The 21855-nt window shown below is 38.8% G+C and overlaps 2 protein-coding genes across 4 annotated transcripts in view; both read left to right on the top strand.

The window, feature by feature from the left end:
- Positions 1-11705, top strand: part of wech (tripartite motif containing 71 protein wech) — a 43257-nt gene extending 31552 nt beyond the window's left edge. For all 3 annotated transcript variants that reach the window (XM_089735242.1, XM_028169716.2, XM_089735241.1), the window contains one exon: positions 1537-11705. In XM_089735242.1, coding sequence (XP_089591368.1) covers positions 1563-3896 — 2334 coding nt within the window. In that variant the 5' untranslated portion in view covers positions 1537-1562 and the 3' untranslated portion in view covers positions 3897-11705. The remainder of the gene's footprint in view (positions 1-1536) is intronic.
- Positions 11706-12369: 664 nt separating this feature from the next.
- On the top strand, positions 12370-21831 carry LOC114253634 (uncharacterized). The gene is made up of 5 exons (XM_028188575.2): positions 12370-13346; positions 14903-15012; positions 17542-17687; positions 19335-19449; positions 20309-21831. The coding sequence occupies exons 1-5, from the start codon at positions 13238-13240 to the stop codon at positions 20441-20443; spliced, it is 615 nt and encodes a 204-aa protein (XP_028044376.2). The 5' UTR covers positions 12370-13237; the 3' UTR covers positions 20444-21831.
- The last annotated feature ends 24 nt before the right edge of the window (positions 21832-21855 follow it).

The raw sequence follows: 21855 nt of genomic DNA, 5'->3' as shown, positions 1-21855 counted from the left end.
TAGTTAAGCGGTTACCGAAACGCATTGACATTTATTCTCTTCAATGCGTTGCCTTCGCAATTTTGCGTTTCAAAATTTCAAATATTTAACTCATCAGGAATTTTAATTGATATTAAGTAGGAAAGCTCATTCGAACTCTGAGCGAGCAAATAGAAGCATTGTACAGATCGATGTCTGAAGTTGCCGTGGCTTAAAGGATAAGACGCCCGGTGCATTCGTATTGAGCGATGCGACCGTGCCGGTGCTTGAATCCTGGGAGGAATTGAAGGAGGAAGAGGACCTCGATCTTTCTCTTCTCCGTCTTCTTCTCTGAAAGCGTCGGAGTCCGACATAACCCGGTCTCTTACCCCCTCGGCCGGGTATCCGTAATCGGATTCCCGAGTGCTAAATAAAAATTAGTATACCATGTTTAGCCGTCGGACTATAAAAACCGAGACTTAGAACTTAATATCACAAGGTGTTCGGCAATATTAATGTTGTTTATCTCAATGGACTCCGGTAACCACTTAACACTAGGTAGGCCGTCAGCTCGTCCACTTTTCTAACTAAAACAATCGTTTTAATAAACAGTACATAATATGTACATTCAAAATAAAAATGTATTAATTTCTTAGTTCGAGTAAAACCAAAAAAATAACACGTGTGCAATGCGCGTTTGAAATAAAACCTTCCGGAATATTCTATTTCATACTCTCGCAGACTGAATCGCAATAGGTGGATATGCTTGTCTCTTTTTATTTCTCCGTCCCATCGAGTTTCAAATCGCAATGGCTATGCTAAATAAAGTTTTCACTTAACAAAGGAATATCACGATATATTTTACTGAACCGTTTTATTTATTAGCAACAGCTCAGAATCATCATGTTAAGTGGTCGCCAATCACAGGCACCGCCTTGGTTCAAGTTACAGGTACATTAAAGTAAGTGGTGTCGCTTCCGACAGGCTGAACTGTGCACGGTTTCGCGAAAAATCACCGGTATCAAGCACGGGCTCACAGTACGCCCCATTTATCGTACTGGAAGACTGTTAGAAGGAAGAATAGTGATACTAGGCTAGGTCAGTGGAATTTCGCGGTAGGCAGCGTCTTGGCTGTGTCCCTCGGGTTGCTGACGTCCATGGGCGACGGTAACTAATCACCATCAGGTGGGCCGCATGCTCGTCTGCCTACTAGGGTAATAAAAAGTCATAGCTGAATGGAATGCGATGAAGTTGCGAAAATACCTTGGCATCCCGAGGTGGTCAGCAACATCAGAGGGCTGATGGATTTCTTTGAAGAACTGCGATGAAATTAGAGATATTTCTATATAAACGCAAAAACTGCCTATGATCATAAAGTTGCGGAAACCAGCCCGTATACAAATAACTAATAGCAGCAGTAGCTCAATGATATCGGTGCCACTTAACCGGTCGCATATCTGTTGGCTCATCGCCAAACAGACTAATCACAAATGATCAACCAGTCATAAGGAATATGATAATATTGTTTATGTATGATAATAATGTCAAAATTAATATGTTTTAATCTTCTTGTTTCAGTTCTGATGACGTGATTCTGTCAAGAGATGACAACACTGGCAAAATTGGCGCGATCACTAGCGACCGGTTTGCCATCTACATCCAACACGGTCACCGCTGAAGCGGACCCGCCCGTCGTCGAAACGGAGGAGGAAACGGACACGATGTCACAAATCATATGCAATCTACTGGAAAACATGAATAAACCGTCGGCTCTTCAAGCGGGGTCCTCGTCTCACAGCTCTTCGACCGTGCCGTACGACATCTGGGCCCTGCCCTCCAGCAGCTCCATGCCGAACCCCCTGGGGCCAATAAGTCGTGAGTACGGCCTATCCAATAATAATAATCAGCAACAGACCAAAGAGGAGAACTCCAGCGGCTCTCCCGGGACATCTTCCTCGGTATCGATCACATGTTTTCGCTGCGAGGAGCGCACGCCCACCACTCGCTGCCTGGAGTGCAACGATCTATTCTGTCATGAATGTTGTCACAAAGTCACATCAGACTGCCAGCTGAGGGAACACACTTTGCTTCCTATTCACCAAATCTCGCCTATCGGTGCCAGACCGAATTCTGTCAATAACGAAAAAGAGATTATATATTGTGAATTGCACGGAGACCCGGTCAGGTTTTATTGCGAGGCTTGCATCATATTCATCTGCCAGGAATGCACGCTTTGGGTGCACAAAGATCACTGCTTCACGCCCATGAAGGGCGCGCTGGACATGTGCCGCGTCGGCGTATTCCGAGCTATAGAAGATACCAAAACCGGGACGAAGGCCATTAAAACCGCCATAGATCGCGCCGTTGCGATGTCGAAGGCGTATGAAAAGGAAACCGCCGAGGCAAATATGAAAATAAGAAAAGCCATGCGTTGTTACGCGCAGGCAATAGAGGACCGCGAGAAGTATCTGTTAGACAAAGTCGAGAAAATGCGCCAAGCTAAAATGAACGAGCTCAGTGATCACATGAACACGCTGCGTGGTATCCTGGCTGGGCTGGCGCACACAAACGAAACTCTAGTGAGGTGCATGGACTCTGACGGAATAGAATTGTTCATGGCCAAAGAGAAGGGACGAGCTCAAGTTGATTACTTCTCGTGCATGTTCAAGAACATGTATATTACCGAAGAGAGGATTATGTTTATACCACCGAACTATGACCTAGTAGACCAATTGAAGAGACAATGTGATGTACAATCTGTGCCTGTGAACTCGATGCATTCCCTTAACTCGTCGTCGCTTGCCACCCGTCAATCTCTTTTATCGCTACAATCATTGCAGTCCGGACAATCCTTATCGCATTTAAGCTACATCGGATCTAGTAGTTTACGTTCACTCTCCGAATATTCGACAAGGTCAACGAATTACTACGACCACAGTATCTCGTCGAGCATGGCCCTGGAACCGAACGTTTCTCGTGGGATCGGGCAAGCCATCCCGGGCTACTGGATGTCGGTAACTGTCAGACCGACGAGGAGTCCAGTGCCCGGTGTGCCGATGTTCTCTTTCGGAAGGGAAGGCCAAGATGAAGGCCAGGTCTCGCGGCCTTGGGGCCTCTGCGTCGACAAGGAAGGCAACATTATAGTAGCAGATAGAAGAAATAACAGAATACAGATATTCAATAGCCGTGGCGAATTTAAGATGATGTTCGGATCCAAGGGCACCGGCTCGGGTGAGTTCGATCTGCCCGCCGGCATCACCACCGACACGTACGGACGCATCATCGTTATCGACAAAGATAACCACAGAGTTCAGATCTTCACGTCGTCTGGTAACTTCATATTAAAATTCGGTTCGTTTGGGAAGGAATGCGGGCAGTTCCAGTATCCATGGGACGTGGCCGTGAACAGTTTAGGTAATATAGTTGTGACGGACACGCGTAACCACCGCATCCAACTGTTCACGAGTGACGGAACTTACATCACGAAGTTCGTTTTCGAGGGCGCCAATCCAGCGAAGATGTTGAAGGGACCGACGACACCAAGAGGTGTTTGCTTCACGACTTCGGGGAACATAATCGTTTCGGACTTCGAGAATCATCGTTTGTTAATGGTGGACCCGACCCTGACGAAGGTGCTGCACTGCGTCGGCCGCGAGGGCTCCGGCATCGGCGAACTGAACCGTCCGTCCGGCATAGTGACGGACGACGACGGACGCATAGTGGTCGCCGATTCGAAGAATCACCGCGTGCTAGTGTTCACATCGGAACTGAGGATTTTGTGGGCCGTGGACCTGAAGAGTCCCGGTCTGGATGACAAGGACCGGCCGAGCGACGTGGCGCTCACGCCGGAAGGCTACCTGGTGGTCTTGTTCGAGACGCTGCCGGACACCGCTCGGGACGTCTCATCGCACGGCAAGCAATACATCAAAGTATATTAGTAATAATAATAATAATAATTTATAATAAGGTAGGGCGAACTGCGTTCTCGGACCTAAGGTCCACTATGTATTTTTTTTTTTTTTTTTATTTCGTTTTAAGTTGTGATTTCTTTGACAATGTGCCAATTTTTATTATGAACTTTTGGAAAGATTCAAATCGAGCATAGCTTGCGGAGAGCGGCGTTAAGTACGCAACCGAACCCCCCCCCTGAGTGAGTCCTGTTGAGTCCCATTGAGTTTATCGTTACCAATATGTAATTCGATTTTCGTTTCCGTCTAGACTAGTCCGCGTTAGCCAAACTTCGCAGTTTTAATCCAAGCATCGACATTTATAAACGCCACTAACTGATAGCAGTCGATAGCGTTAATGTTTTAGTATAAATATGGTGGTAGATTTATAGCAATACTATCTTTTCGTAACCGTACGTACAAGATTACAAGATGGCGCTAAGAGTTCGCGCGCCGTCCTGCTCTAACACATGTAATGGCGTTTAATAAAAGTTTTAATACTATAATGAAATCACAATGTGATGTAAAAGATGTTTTTTTTAATGTGAGATAAATTTAAAATGATAACTTGAAAAGTATTTTTCCAAAATGTTACATTATTATTATTATTATCTATTATTTTCGTGTTTTATTATTATTTCATCGGTTGGTTTCGACATACGTTGACATGTAATTTTTTAAAAGTAAGTTATTGATCGCGTAATGAGTTATGTTAACCTTAGATGTTTGCCCGACGGCGCTGTATGGCCCTATGACGTGAAGGCTAGGTTCGATCTTGTGTGTTTGCCTCGTGTCGCGCGCTAGGCGGCACGGGAATATCATCGGAGTGTTTACTAAATAATGACGTCATTCTTCGGCGCTTTTAGTGTTCTTTATTTGACGCTCGCTTCATTATCCCATTTTAATCGTTCGTGAATTATGGCAAACGGTAAATGAATTGTGCGTGTGAGCAACAGAATCAATGCAATAAAAAAAAATAAAAAAAAATGTTTAAAAAAAATATAATAATAATGATATTTAAGACTGACTTCAGAAGACTGTCTTAAAGACGTTGGTTGTGCCTCCACCGGTTTCGGCGCGGCGGTTTAAGGCGTGGACTGTTCGTTTTTAATTTCCTTTACCAAATTTTTTTTTTTTCAACTTTAGTCGAAACGCGAGCGTTCGTCTACGTTCTAGGCGTTGGTATGCCATATTTGTTTCTAATCACTTTTTTTTTTTGTAAATTAAAAAATGAAAAACGAAAAAAAAAATACGACGTGATATTTTTTTACTTCCTTTTAAGAGTAATTCCTTTTTTTTTTTTACTCGTGACCAGAGAGTCCTTTTTGAACTTAATTAATTCTAAAGAATTAGAACTGAATTAGTAATGTATTTTCGTTCGTATTACGATCACGCTGTTATCTTGTGTTTGCATAGCGCTTCATATGCACTAAGTTTGTTTAGTTTAGCGCTATATATAATATAATACATATTATTACATATATTTATCGAGAGACGAAAGGTTGTTTGGCTTAAGCGACATTTTCGAAATTGTACAAGAGAGCGACTTGAAAGTCGTCGTGGCCCAAAGGATAAGACGTCCGGTGCATTCGTATGTAGCGATGCACCGGTGTTCGAATCCCGCAGGCGGGTACCAATTTTTCTAATGAAATACGTACTCAACAAATGATCACCATCGACTTCCACGGTGAAGGAATAACATCGTGTAATAAAAATCAAACCTGTAAAATTATAATTTGCGTAATTACTGGACCTCTTGTAAATCCGCACGGGTAGGTACCACCGCCCTGTCTTTTTCTGCCGTGAAGCGTGAAGCAGTAATGCGTTTCGGTTTGAAGGACGGGGCAGTCGTTGTAACTATACTGAGACCTTAGAACTCATATCTCAAGGTGGGTGCCGGCATTTACGTTGTAGATATCTAGGAGCTCCAGTAGCCACTTAGCACCAGGTGGGCTGTGAGCTCTTCCACCCATCTAAGCATAAAAAATAAAAAAGTTCAAAATTTTAAGTAAAGCTTAAGTTTAAGTTTTAAAAGCTTAAGTTCGATTATCGAACATCGAATCATTGATACTAAAACTCTAAAATGTGGTGTCGTGGGACACCAGGTAGGAACAAAGCTCCTTCGGCTAATGTAGAATCGACACAATTTGCAAAAAAAAAAAGGTAGGAGAAAGAGAAAGGTATTATACACTACTCGCTTGTGTACACGACTGTCGCGCCTGCGCACGTCTCATTTAACGGTTTTATTCCACGGACTTTTTCTTACGGTTTTTACTATCGCATTTTTTTCAGTTCGGTCGCGCAGCAAAATCCCTATCTCCTCCAGGCCTGCCGTAAGGAACTTCATTCCAATACCAAATAAAATGGTCCTTTAATTACAAAGTATAAATGTAGCGTATGAAATGATATCTCGCTTAAGTCAAATAGCTTTTCAGCCCTCTATATTATATATAAATATATTATAATCATCATAAATACTAAATCCTCTATGGATGTATCATCTAATTAGCTAATGCTTAGATATCGATCATTATTAATCGCGAATTGTTTAAAATTATGTAGTTTAATTCTTGGCGCGTTCGGCTTTCGTCATTTTCGGCGAACAAATCATTCGAAGCGCCAAAATCATTAGTTCAAATATATATATATAAATATTAGCTAAATTCATCGATTTCTAAAAAAGAGGATCTATTAATAAATTTCCTAAGTATATATGTATATGTATATGCAATTATATATATATGTATATTTTAATTAGATTTAAAAAAAAAACTATCAATGTGTTCAATCGCTATGTGTTCACTTAATGTATGTAGCTATTAATGTTAATACGTAATTATAATTTGCATGTTAGTGAAATACGCGTGGTTTAATTAGTTCTCATTAGCGTGTAAGTGTTTTACGATCGTGATTCTCTCGCGTCTATAATTTACGGACCTCGGTATTTAGAGCGAGACGACAGCTTAGGTTCGGCGATTTGTAGAGCGCTATCTCTGTCGTTCGTACGAGTGACGATTCAGCGTCGACGGTCGCGAAGTCGTACGATGTTCGCGACGTATCTCTGTTGCTCTCTGACCCGTGCGTTAGAAGAGGATAGACAATTCGCGACCGCCAATACAGACCGTGTGCACCCGAGCTAATAACGCCCGATCGTTTTTTTTGGACCCGACGTGCGTAAGATATAGGAGCGAGCTGTAGTGTCCCCCCCCCTAACCCCCCACCCCCGTAAGAGACCCCGTTAGTCAATTACGTTTTAACTCACTGCATCCGCCATGTCGTTGCGTTATGAAATATTCGTGAATCGTATAAATTATAACTGAATGCAGTATAAATATTGTATGTTAAATGGCGAAGTCGCATGAATTGTTTTTAATCTACATATCGGAAGCGAAGCAGATGGCACGTGTTGTTGGATATATCACACTGTTAAAATATCGCCTTGTTAGAAAATATCGTTTATTAATATTATAATATAAAAAAAAAAAACATAGGCTATCCACATTTTATCCGTTTTAATGTATTTAGCGATTTTTTTTTTTGATTCACATTAATCTGCTTAACTGTCGATGTGTATTTTAAATGTATCTGTTAATGATAAAAAAAATAACCTCAATGTTTAAACAAATAGTTTGTATGTGTAGACTAAGTCTTGTCCAAGACATCTCTTTGGAAGCTCTTGTAAATTCTAGAAAGATCTCTTCCCACGCTAAAAATAATAGTCAGCATTCTCGCCATGTCTACAAGGCATGTTATAATTATGAAATAATAAAAATAATTAATAATAAACCTCATATTATTATAATGATAACCTTGAACACGTATACAAAAGCAATGGTTGAAAAATAATAAAAAAATATGATGCATAATAATGTTAACTTTAAAAATAATAAGTTACTTATTAGATTTTTTCACCTTTGTACTTAGGATAATGGATTATAGTTTTAGCGCTCCCCCCTCTTAATAATAATAAAAATTATTATTATTATAATAAAAAATGTTTGGTCGAAGTAATGTTAAGTGTGTGTCCGTAACTTCAAACAAAAATTTTCTCGAAAAAGAAAAAATATCTTAGCATGAATTGTCTATGGAACTGATTATAAACAAAAAATAATAATAAATATATGCGTGTATATTATAGAGATTACATGAATTTAAATGATATGATGTAATAAAAGATTATTTAAAGAAAATCGTTGTTTGAAGTTTCTATTGTAGCGAATGTTTTAAAAAAAAAAAATATTAATAATAAGAAAACCCGTAATGTTTGATAACATTATTATAGTGATAAATGTTTTTCGGTAACGTGTGTGCTTGCAACGTGTAATAAGTATGATGATTTTCGCTCGTACACGATGTAAGTTTGAAAAAAAAAATGCAGTTCGCTCTTTTTATTATGAATTTAAAAAAAATATACTAGAAACTTCGATGGATTATATCTTTGGTTCTCCGGTTTGACTAATGTCGGATTTCCGGATAATTCTTTTGTTGGTGCGAGCGAAAATCACAGCGCATTTCGTGTGGATGTCTTCTGTTGATGTGTATAATAGTGTCTTGCGTCTTGACTCTCAATTCGTAAGTCGTATAAAGTTTAAAGAGCTAGTGATCCGCCCGTGAGCAAATCTCTTGTTGGGGTCACGACGAGTCTGCCTAAATATACGGGATTATAGACGAGTATTTTAAGACTTTTCCCTGCGAGCAAGCGAGCGAACTAACGTAACAGACATTCGTCTCTACAACGATGTCTCCAATGAACACTACGCTAACTCCAAATTCGTAGATTTACAGGAGGAGCGTTTAAACGAAAAAAGTTTATAAAATCTTTTATAAAATCTTTATTGCAGATATATTTATGTTTTTTTTGTGTAACTAGCTGATTTACTCTTGCTTCGATCCCCATCAATAATGATTAATTGTAATACTTTTAACATAGTGAAGCGATTTGCGTGGAAAACAAAAATTTCAAAATTTTGACTTAGAGTAGTGTTCATTGGAGGCATCGATAATGGATCGCCCATTTCAGAATACGTAACTGCCGACTGTTGTTCCCTAAATATATATATATAAAAAAAAATCCAGTAAATAAGTTGAATAATTTAAATTAATTATATATTTTTTACCTTTTTTGTTTTGTTCAGTGCCATTTTTTTATAATTTTTTTTTTTTAAGATAAAAAATAAAAACAAAGTATTACGTTATTTTAAAAATAATGTGTTGCATGTAATGCGTAACGGTATGTGTATTGTTTTTTTCTTTCTTCTTCGTAATATTGAAAAAAAAAATGTACAACTTTTTGTTTTGTCGATGGCTGACAACGAATCTCATGTTAATTGTAAAATCAGTCTAACGTAAAATTGAACGGATTTGCCAAGCAACTTTCCTACGTAATCACCGCCATACCCATTCTAAGAATGTAAATGTGAAGTCACCGGATAACCGCGTATTCTCTTCACTCATCACACTAGGTAATAATTTTTTTTTAAATGAAATTTTAATGGTATTTTTTTAACCGGTATATACCTCCTCGATTTGTGTTTTATAGACTCAGTCTTGTTATAAACAGTCACAAAATATGGCTTAGAAGTTTTTAGTCAATAACCGGATAACGGCCATAGGCCGGCGCTCCCCTGGACGTCTCGGCTGTAAGCTCTTCGAACGCGTAACGTTTGCGTGTGTGTAGTTTTATTTTAAAAAAAATCGCATTTATTTGTTTTTTCTTTTTTTTTTTACATGAATTTTTGTCGCTAATGTTAAACCTTTTTTCGGACACGTCAAAACTGATTCGATTTATGAATTCACTGCTTTATGAAGGTAGTTGCACAACGTCTATATACGTCGAAGCGTTTTTGACGAGTTCGACTGTCAAAAGGATGTTATAAAATAATGTTTTGGATGCGATTTCTGCTCGACAGAGCCAAAATCCGATGTTGCCTATTGCAACTTTCGAAAGTGGATAACAAATGATTCTGAACACGAAACCGATTGGTTCGCAATTACACGAACTAGAATTAAAATGTCTGCTGAATCAGTAAGCCTAAGTTTTCTTACCAATTTGCAGGAACATCCGATTGTTTGGCTCTGTTGCCGGAATTTATTTTACGTATTTTTACAGTGAGAGCTGCTAGTTGCTAGCAGTAAAAATTGTCGTTTTTGTGATAAATAATAAATAAAAGCAATTAAATTGACGTAATTTTTCTACGAACGTGATTGACTGTAATCCATTTATGATTTATTGAAAACAAAAAAAAAATGTTAATTTTTTTTTTTTGTTTTTTCAAACGTTAGTTATTCGATCGTTGAACAAAAACTCGGCCGTACATTTGGATCAGTTCGAAAGACGCAACACTTTGAATTCGTATTGATTAAATAATAATCTTTAAACGGCGAACCATGAGATTTTGGCTAAACGGTACGAAGAGAGCGGTTCTCTCGTGCTATTTTTGTAAAATTAAATAGGAGCTTGTGTTGTGTTAGGTTTTTTAGTGATAAAAACGTATCGCGCCGTGTGCTCTCGCCCGATGTATTAAGTATAAGAGCGAAACGATTAGGGTGAAGGTGCACGGAGCGTCTATCAAATATCATGTGTAATTGAGATAGTATGTAGTATTTTTGTAAATGATGGACTGCGATGGGATTCCCTTCGCAGTGCATCTGTTAGTGTTCAATTTTAAGACCGCGTCTACCTCATTCGAAGCACTCAAAGCTGATCGGTGTGCATTGGTGGTATGATCACCGGTAAGCTAGTCTGTTGTCGTTCATTCTCTCCCCCCCCCCTCTCCTTATCCACTCGCTTTTTCGCGCCTTTTTTACGTTTTGCACGTTTGACGTATTTCAATGCACATTTGATAATCTATGGTAATCGTTCGATGTGTTATTTTTAATGAGCCGTATATTCGTTCCCGAACTAGTTGTGAAGGATAGTTAATGTCGTAGCACTGATGTTCGTGAACTCCGTGCTGTAGTTCTGAGACGAATCTAAATCAAGAAAAATGGTTCATCATCATTATTATTATTATTATATAATATATATATATATATATAAAATTTTTTTTTTGTTTTGTTGGAAATGTTTACATGTAATTGATGAGTTTTCGAAAAAAATAGAATGTTACGCATCGTGTATTATTGTATTGCTATGTATTATTTTGTGTATGTCTGACAGTTGAAGATTCCGAAACTATTAAAATCCGCATACCGGATTACGGTCGGCGGTCTGAGCCGGGGTGGGACAGGAAACGCGCGAAATTAAGCCTTAACACGACGTTATACTGTAGGTTATTGCGAATCAATGCGTTGCTGACTTTAGGCTCTAATTATTAAATGCTTAGCAACGACAATGCGTTTTTTGTGGTTCTTGTATGAGTTTGGATGCTTCGTCACCTTTGGCTTAGCCCGTCGATCGTGACGTCACCGGTCAACGTGGCCCGTATTATCGGAAACTGGACAGAAAGCCCGAAATGTTCTAGACTGAGTGTGTTATGTGTAAAAAGGACAGCTAGACAACAGTCTCTTTCTTTTACATCAATAACCTTATGTTAAATCTTCTGTAATAATGTTGAATGAAGACTGAAATTTTATAAAATGTTCCTATATTTTAATTTAGTATAATTTACTGCCTACCGTGTTTCGTTTACATTTTAATTATTATTATTATATTTTTTTACCCCTTCGGTAATTAATTAATATGTTTTTTTTTAGTTTTTATTCTAATCTTATCGATTTGTGTATGACGCTATATAATGTCAAATTTTTGAAATTTTTAATGGAATTTTGTATGAAAATTAATCAAGTGATTGATAGAAATATTAGTGGTTTTATTTTTTGCATACCCCCAACCCCCCTGCCTTACACCGCATATTAGATTATTAGTCTTCAAGGCTTACACTTTACCTCCTTGTATCCTTACAGCTATTGATTCATAGTTTTTAAAATCTAAGGATGTCTAAAGATATCCTGTGCACTCCCATTTTACGACTCTGGATAGCACCGAATTGTAATGACATTAAGTACATAATTCGTCTTGACTTTTTGGCGGGAATGTGAAGATTTCTTTCTTCACATTCGGTTATCGGGTTTTCCCAAAAAGTCATTCGAAATTTGTAAATTCGTAACTCGTAACTGGAGTACCTACTTCGCTTAAAATGCACGGCTTCGTAATTACATTATATTATATATGCTTGGCCGTTTAGGCTTCATTTCCTTTGTCTGTTTAAGCGGATTAAGAGTGATTGAAATAAGTATGACATACCTACCTACCTTTGTTTCCATAGATTACACAATAATACTTTTGTAACTCAAACATAGTTACATAATACACTTTATATGAAATGTGAAACTCTAAACAGTACCTATTATATATGAGGGAATAACGCGATATTTCTTCAACCTGTGTCCACCCAATGCTGAGTGTAATGTTTGGGTTCTTTGATAAATAACAAACGTTACGATCGGGCTTACATTTTTATTCTTAGTTAATCACAGTTTTTACTTCCTTCTAACGTGTACGTCATAGAGAACATGGCGAGTCAGACAAAGAGTGTACATATTTCGTAGAGTGGTCAGCAAAGATTAATGTTATGAGAATCGTCATTAGGTCGCATTATACACGTTACAGTCAGTGAAGCTTTCTTCGAATGCACCTCATTATTTTCGGTCTCTTGCCTTTCGCATGCAATCGTAACCATTTTGACCAGATAATTACGAGCTACTTCGTCTCTTTTAAGGACTTGATCAGTGTACAAACTCGTGGACTCGACTAGTACTAAATGGTTACCAGTGAGCACAAACAGTGACGTCTTGTGCATCTTCTCGAGACGTGAGGTCGAAGAATCGATTATATAATGACTAAGCTAACGTGATATCTATCTGTGTGAACTACCTATTAACCAACACTTAGGACTATAGGAATATTTCATTGAAACCTCAAACGTAGCGATATGAGCGTGAAACGAATAGTCATTGCTTTAATCTATACTAATATATAAATCTACAGTGGTTTTTTCGGATGTTTCGTTAAACTACTGAACCATGCATCCGATTGACTTGAAACTTGGTATCCATGTAGAAAATGCATGTACTTAATGGATACGCTAATATTTATATGAGTGTTGGACTCCCTACAACAATTGCGGGGGCTTTAATAATCAGAATCTTTGTGGGGGTGAGAATGATATTTATTTTAAATGCCCAGCGAAGCGACGGGTACAGCTAGTACAGTATAAATCCGAAGGCGACATGGACAAATGAATTTGAAACTAACATGACATTGACAGTAGCCACAACTGTCACAACGCTTAACCAAATAACATTGCTACTTATAATAAAGTTAATAAAAAATGGGACATCAACTCAGCAATTTACTGTCCGGCCTGGGAAGATTCTTCGAGTACCCGGTGAAGAGGAAGCCGATATGTTTTTACAGACAGGAAGACTTTACAGCGACCGGTTAAGTATTGAAAATCGACAATTCGTTGCCAACTAGACTAATATATAGCAGGCTACTCTTAAGTTGTTAGGTCTCCTTTGAAGGCGCTCGGGTAGCTGTTAGCAAATCCCACCCCTCCTGGCTGAGCCTTTGCACGCCCACCTGTCCTGGAAAAACGGGAAAGGCTTCCGGGGCACCAGTAATCCTTAAAAAAGTATATGAGCAGTGAGCATAAGTCAATCCTGGGGATCATACTCAGTTATGTGTCATGTCCTTCTTCAAACGAGGCTTGTGGAGAGTATTAAGTAAACGGTAGGCAGCGGCTTGGCTCTGCCCCTGGCATTGCTGAAGTCCATGAGCGACGGTAACCACTCACCATCAGATGGGCCGTATGCTCGTCTGTCTATACGGCAATAAAAAAAAAGTTATGGCCAATAAAAATCAAGCTATTATTATACTTTTGGCTACATGTAGCTGTTACAGTGTAACAACTAAAAACCGCTGTGCTTATTTGATTACCAGAGCTCATTGATATCACTGTGTATATCCATAATGACTCATGAGGTTGAAATCTCAAATCTATAATGTCTGTCGTACCTCATGCGTCAACTAGCCTACTGAGTTTCTCGCCGGATCTTCTCAGAGGGTCGCGTTTCCGATCCGATGGTAGATTCTGCGAAGCACTGCTCTTTCTAGGGCTAGTGTTAGGTTAGGTTATGTTAGAGCCCCGTGAGCTCACCTACTCGCTCAGTTACGCTGGCATAGCCTCTCAAGGCTACCAGCTTAGGTACGAAAAAATAAATAAATAAAAATGCGGCATAGAAATAGATTGGGTAGTGGTTCGGGCGAGCATTCCATACCACGCAATTAATTAGTTACACCAGTAACCACGCTCCTGAAATAATGGGGTGGAGAAAATATCTGGAATATTAGATGTTTTGGAAAAGTCACATGACTCGATACGAATATGAATATACCTACTTAAGTACGAAAAACTCAAAACAAGAGGAAACGCGCGTTCTCTTTAATTCCTACCAACATATCCCCCGTGATCTCTGGATAGTGATACTGACGGAAATATTTTGTACCATGCGGACTGTTGAAATTTAAATTAAATTCCAATCTTACGAGTAAACAAATTGATACTACGAAATGTGACTTTCCACTTTAATCTGCATGAAAATATTTAATTAATGCTTTGGTATGTACCTTTTGTATTAAGATAATATTATACAAACAACTTACGAAGAACTTTTTACTGGTGGTAGGACCTCTTGTGAGTCCGCGTGGGTAGGTACCACCGCCCTGCCTATTTCTGCCGTGAAGCAGTAATGCGTTTCGGTTTGAAGAGTGGGGCCAGCCGTTGTAACTATACTGAGACCTTAGAACTTATATCTCAAGGTGGGTGGCGCATGTACGTTGTAGATGTCTATGGGTTCCAGTAACCACTTAACACCAGGTGGGCTGTGAGTTCGTCCACCCATCTAAGCAATAAAAATGAAATAAAAAGAACAAGCACATTGCATCTTTGTCGTGAAATGCGTTAGTGTTATTAAAGAAACTGTTGTAACAACAGGAGAACCCATAAAGAAGGTCGCAGAAGAACAAAAAGCTCCACTAACTGATTACGACAAGCTTGTGGATATGTTCTACAAGAGGTTAGCTGAACAACGCGAGTATAATCAAGTAATCACATATTTTTTATTAGCTTGCCAGGCATTGATGTTTATAATCTACGCTTGAAAGGCAAACGTGACTAAGCGGCAATGCGTGAACTTTACAGTAGACTAATTTAAAGTTGAAATACCTGAAAAAAAATCTATTTTAACGAAACTAGCTGTAGGATTGAAATGATTTTAATAGATAAACCTAGAAATATATATTTTTTGCATATCGAATATGGTTATTGCCTATCATTTATGTACAAAGCAGTTATTGTCGCTTAGTCACGTTTGCCTTTCAAGCGTCGAATTATATCAATGGCGCGTAAGGTTGAATTTGCAAAAGATATGTTTATAGTATAATTTTATAACTACGTAGATATAATTGGTGAGTGTTTCGGGAAAGTTTCGAGTGCTACTTTTGTATGAGACTGTGCATCTTGGGTTTTTATATATCAATGTTGCCAGGTAATTAATTATATTTGTACGTACCTAACGGAATCTTTGAATGTAATTTTCGGCGACTTCAAGACGTCCGATTAACTTGGAAAAGTGTACACGCTTCAAGGACGCTTTTGTTTTTCCCTATCTGTGCTGATAGCCTTGAGAGGCTATTTCAGCTTCACCCTAACGTGTAGGTGAGCTCACGGGGCTCTAACCGGGAGTGCGCTAACACTGGCCCTAGCAAGAGCAGTGCTTCGCAGAATCTACAACCGAATCGGAAATGCGACCCACTGAGAAGATCCGGAGAGAAACTCAGTGGGCTGTATCTATGGGCTAATGTACTCGTCGAGCTCTTCGTCGTGAACGACGGGTTTGGTGAAGACGGTGACCGGTTCAAAGACCAATTTGACGATACAATGATTTTATAACGTCGCTCTAATAACCTGCCAGTATCATACGGATCAAAAAAAGATAGTTTGGTTTGCCATTTGGGAGTATTTGTTTTGGTTTTGAGAGGCTATTCTGTTTAAGCAACATTTCACATAATACGCGACATTTCGTAATTAATGGTGCGTTTTATTTGGTATTATTATCTATCATCAACAGTTTGATGATTTTGATTGAACTCCAATTAAGGTTAGTTCATTTGAATAGCTGAAGAAGGTTTTTTGTTATGATATCTTTTCCAAATTTTAAACTTTAAATGGCTCTCCTGCCATGTTGCAAAAATGTCGCTTAAACCAAATAGTCTGACTCGTCGTCTCGTCTGATAGTCTGACTCGTCGGTCTTATCCCTAATATGTGGAAAAAATAAAATCCAAAAAACTTATAATTTGCGTATAAACGACTGCCAATTTCTGCCGTGCAGCACTAGATGCGTTTTGGTATGAAGGGTGGGGCAGCCGTTGTAAGTATACTTGAAACCTTAGAGCTTATATATCAAGGTGGGTGGCGCATTTACGTTGTAGATTACCACCCACTGAGTTTCTCGCCGGAACTTCTCAGTGGGTCGCGTTTCCGATCCGGTGGTAGATTCTGCGAAGCACGGCTCTTGTTAGGGTTCATGTTAGCAACGTCGTCAGGTTTGAGCCCCGTGAGCTCACCTACTAGTTAATGTTATGCTGGAATAGCCTCTCAAGGCTACCAGCTTAGGTAGGAAAAAAAAAAGTTGTAGATGTCTATGGGCTCCAGTAAACCTTTTCTAAATAAGCATCTTAAAATTCGTGAAAATTACGTTAGATAGGGACTCCGTTACATAGACCCGTAGTTATTAAGTTCAAGCTTAAAAATACGGATTCCTATTGTTTGTTTTAAGTTTATTTTATACAGAAGTTTAGGTCTTGTATTTATCGATTGAGGCACTACGAAGTCTACCGGGTCAGCTAGTCCTCAATACAGTTATGCTGGCATGAGTAACGCCATCTGTCGTGAAATAGCGAAAACTGATATCGAAACAACTAGTAGGTACTATCTAAAATCTTCTGGAAAGTTGTAGACATGTTGACTATGAAAACGTTGCAAAAGCGACATGAGGCAGTGATGCCAACTCCGGGGTTTTCCCCCAAATTTAGGGGAAAAATCTATACAGGGATTTTTTTAGGCGGTGATATTTTTGGGGGATATTTTTAGGGATAAAATTTTATTTGTATTTTTTTTTAACTTTCTACGTACATCAACAAAAATAACAATTTCATAATGTGATGAAATTAAAGAAAAATACTTAAAAATACTAAATAACTATTGTTTCCGTCGTTGGGGAGTTTTGTTTTGAATTTAGTGGTTTTTTTGGGGGAGTTTTGTTTTGAATTTAGTGGTTTTTGAAATTGCTTTAGGGGGAAAGTTTTCAAACAGCTGGCGACACTGACATGAGGGCACTTTGTATTTGTGTAATTGGTTCTATTTGGAGTGAAACAACGGACGGATCACCTGAAGCAAATCGAATGAATTGAATTGCGATAGTTGAAGTCAAATCTTATGTGTCGTAATAATTAAATTGACTTTTAATTTGTAATTTGGCGAGAGTTTTTATTTATCTTGAGCACGTAATCGTATAGGTTAAAAATACATGTCCTATAACATTGTAAGCGATTTCAGTTTTTTTTTTTTACAGGAAATGAAAGAGAATGACCGTAGATGGAGCATGCAGAAAGTCATCAGTAGATTTCCAGGGTGGAATGAGATTTCCATTGTCAACTTGCACAGTTTATTTTTACTGTTCGATAACCAATCGAACGGAATGCTTGGATTTGACGACTTGTTAGTGTTTTTACTCGCCTGACAGTTTTCATAATCTAATGCCAGGGCTCGGCAACCTGTTTGTCCTTAAGGGCGCAATACTAAATTTGAAAATCACCGAGGGCGCATATTTTACAGATAATCAACAGGTATCAATAGGCATTAAAAATAACAGATTTTTTATAACTTTATTTATTAGTAAGTAAATCGCTCTGGCTGTCACACATTTACATTGGTCCAGCGAGGGCGCATTAAAAATCGACCGGGGACGCCGCGTTGCCGACCCCTGATCTAAGCCATACAATAATAATCTTTATCTTACATTTATTGAGGCGTGACTGTTGTTGTTATACACATTCGAACGACACTTGTGTACTTAGTGCGAGTTTTTTAACGTACTCGATCGCGTAAAAGTTAACTCGAAATTTGTATGGAGTTGGAACAGCGCCTCTAACGGCAAACGAAAAACTCATGTCCCCGATCCATTAAAGGTGCTTTTAGGTACCACAAGCACCGGTCACCGTCCTCGTCGAACCCGTCGCTTGTGACGAAGGGCTCGACGAGCGAATTAACCCATAGACACAGCCCACTGAATTTCTCGCCGGATCTTCCCAGTGGGAGCGGTTCCGATCCGGTGGTAGATTCTGCGAAGTACTGCTCTTGCTAGGGCCAGTGTTAGCAACACTCCCGGTTAGAGTCCCGTGAGCTCACCTACACGTCAAGGAGAAGCTGAAATAGCCTCTCAAGGCTATCAGCATAGGTAGGGGAAAAAAATCGCACTAAGCACACAGATTAGTTGAGGTGCAAAATATGTAAGAACAGATACCCTAGAGCATTACCTAAAATCAGTTTTACAACGTATCAATCATCTACGTAATGAATTCTAATACTCGTTGATTTCTTTTTGAAGTTACAAAGAATTTTCCAGACGAACTTTCTTAAGGACCCTGAATGATATAGCAGTGGCTTGGCTATGCTTTTTTCCATTACCCAAAACTCACGAGTAACGCCAACAATTTACCGCTAAGTGTACCGCGAGATCGTCTCGTGACGGCAGATATTAATGTGTCAATATAGTGAAATTATTAAAAGTAATATTTACTGGCATCAATCACCCTCCCGCCTGTTTCTGCAACCAAATAATTAAGGGTATATAATAATATCTAGTACAGTAGTTTCCAGATTATGTTATTGGTCACCGTAGATTTCACAACGTGAACACCCTTATAGAGGTTTTCTAAATATATTATCACATTTCTGATCTTACTATTTAGTAGCTGACGCTTTGAGACCTTTTTTTCCTACTTAATTGCTGGTAGCCTAAGGGGCTATTTAAACCACAACCGGACGGGTAAGTGAGCTCACGGGCTCAACTTAAAGAGAGTTTTCTAATATTAGCTCTAGCAGTATCTTTAATACCACCGGATCGGAATGGCAAAGATCTTTAGTGTCATTATCTAATAGAGCCTAAGCTCTCTCACCAAAACACATTCACTTGTGTCTCATAACAGCGTATGCAGATAAATAGACATTTTTATTAGTCACTTCACATCGTTGACACTTGACACAGAGTACTTGATGCTTAAAAAGATTACACGCCCAATTAGACGATATTAAAATTAAAAAAATCGGCTAAAAGTAAACGCTATATCTGTTTTAAAATTTTAGTAGCGCAGTCCTTGAAAGCCTCGGAGACGAGAGCACGACGGAAGTGAGAAAAGAGAAGTTCCATGCCGCGGATACCGATATGGACGGATTCATCACATACGATGAATTCTTATCGGTAAATTACGGTTTTTTCATTTCTTGTAGAATACTGGTAGACAGCTACTGATATTGACAACGTAGATAAATGACGATTGTCACTTTCCACTGGATATTGCTTCACCAAAATGAATTAAAAACATATTAATTTACATGACCGATTGCCTGTTTCTAGTATGAAGTGGTCTAAACCGGTCTAAAGAGTAAACAGGCGATAGTATGTATAAAAGAAACGAGACTTCGATTTCATTCAAGTTTAGACAGTACGTCGGCACTCTAGCTGTGATTTCTATAGAATACGCTAACAAGGGGCCACCATGTGGACTGTAAGTCTTGTACTGTAATTATTCTATCCTGATCTGCATCACACATGCAGAAAGATGAGTGCAATTCATAAGCGATGGAAATAAATCCTTCAGAAAGATTCTACCTGACTCTCTCGTAAGTCAAGTAATCTATGTATATTTTTGTCTCAAACGCCAAGAAAACCGTAAATGTATACGTAACGTCGGAAATGATGTAATTATATTTAAAAAAGCCGAGATTATACCGTAAAAGAACCGAGTATTGTGTCTACGATTCGCTATAACCGAAGGAAATACTAATAACCGCCTATTTCTGCCGTAAAACAGTAATGCGTTTAGGTTTGAAGGGTGGGGCAGCCGTTGTAACTATACCTGAGACCTTAGAACTTATATCTCATGGTGGGTGGCGCATTTACGTCGTAGATGTCTATGGCCTCCAGTAACCACTTAACACCAGGTGGGCTGTGAGCTCGTCCACCCATCTAAGCAATAAAAAATTTAATATGAACTCCCCTTGTGGTTTTGATTCCTAAGTCGGTTATTGACTATGTCAACGTCATCACACAATTACAGTTGGTGTACAACTTCGATCCCAAACGAGACGAGCAACTCTCTGGGTTGGCGTTACTCTGCAATGAGGTGGCGGAGAACATACAGTTTGTGAGCAACTTAACTGTAGGGGAACAACTTGAATATGGATTGTTCTAGATGTTAAAATCGTATAATACATTTAATTAATTGTGAAATGTTGTTTTAATCGATATAGTTTGGAGCCTCTGGGCCTAGAGGCTTTACAGCCCAGAGTGGGCCTGGTCTAGTATGTCTCTTCAGACTGCTCTATTCAGGACTTTCTCCTTACAGTTCCTGACACCGATAGCTTTTAGGTCCTGCTCTACGCCATCTAACCATCGGAGTTTGGGCCTGTCACGACTTCTGCGGCCCTCTGGTTTACCATATAGTAGTTGTCTTGGTATTCTGGTCTCCTCCATTAGAACAACATTTCCTGTTCATCATAGACGTCCATTTTTTTCCAATTCCAGGGAGGGACTCCGGTTCTTTTGTATCGTATCTTTGAGATGATTCCATTGTCTCGTTTTTACTTACGCGCCGCCACCGGAGCCGACTCATTCTTCATACCTAGAACCACAGCGTTCACCCACAATACGTTTCCCAAGATATTTTCTGCCACGTACCAACCGGCGTTGGAATGAACTTCCCTCCCGGAGTTTATCGCGACAATTACTTACGAAGGCTAGTCTTTGGGGATACACAGACAGTTCGAATGCTGTTCGGAACTCGCAATTTATTCAAGCTCACCTTGTACACGCTGTTAGCGAATTCAAGTTATTGCTGGATTTCTTCGAGTGTACAGTAACTCTCGCGACACCGAGCTAGTACTTAAATACAAGTAATAGGAGTGGGTAATATCGGTTTTGCCGCGTATCGAATCGTATCTATATATCGAGTATCAATATCGGATATTGAATCTATATATTTTCTGAATCTATATATTGATGGATGCTAGTAGATTTCTCGATTCATAATATTTGAGATTTGAAACGATACGCTGATATAATATCGTAGTAGATATAGATTTAAGTCAATGTTATACGGTTGGTTTTCTGATATCAATTTATAATATGATTTTAAAGTAATAAAAAGAACATGAAAATAAAAATATCAAAAAAACTTTCCTTCATGCTTTTATCAGGCTTAGGACTGGCTACATTATTTTCAGTTTTTAGTATTTTGTGTCTTAATTTAAAATTACAAAATATATCAAAAGAGTGTAAATTTCAAAGTTTAATACAAACACAAGAAATAAACTCAATTATTTGGATTCAACTAAAAATAGAAAAATGTGTACTTTAAAAATCAAACACAAAAAACTTTTAAGTATTTAGAAACACTTGTCCAAAAATTCTAGTTCAAGGTCAAAGCGCGTGAAATTAAATTCAACGATGCAAATAGGCTATACTGCATTCAAGTTAGGGTCGAAAGTTGAAACTTCTTTCCTAAATTGTATCCTGCTGATACGCTAAGAATAATCTACAGACATATGGACTTAAATATAAGGTTTACAATTGTATGGATAATGCCTGTTTCTGTTTCATTCATCA

This window comes from Bombyx mandarina, chromosome 19, assembly GCF_030267445.1.
Source record: "Bombyx mandarina strain Sakado chromosome 19, ASM3026744v2".
Classification (NCBI taxonomy): domain Eukaryota; kingdom Metazoa; phylum Arthropoda; class Insecta; order Lepidoptera; family Bombycidae; genus Bombyx; species Bombyx mandarina.
Note: the sequence above shows the minus strand (reverse complement) of the source record. Positions and strands in the feature narration are given on the sequence as shown.

Excerpts from the sequence above, each read along its gene's own strand:
- LOC114253634 (XM_028188575.2), top strand. The coding sequence starts at position 13,238 with ATGGGACATCAACTCAGCAATTTACTGTCCGGCCTGGGAAGATTCTTC. Across the intron at positions 13,347-14,902 it reads GGAAGACTTTACAGCGACCG|GAGAACCCATAAAGAAGGTC; the intron begins GTTAAGTATTGA and ends TTGTAACAACAG. Across the intron at positions 15,013-17,541 it reads AACAACGCGAGTATAATCAA|GAAATGAAAGAGAATGACCG; the intron begins GTAATCACATAT and ends TTTTTTTTACAG.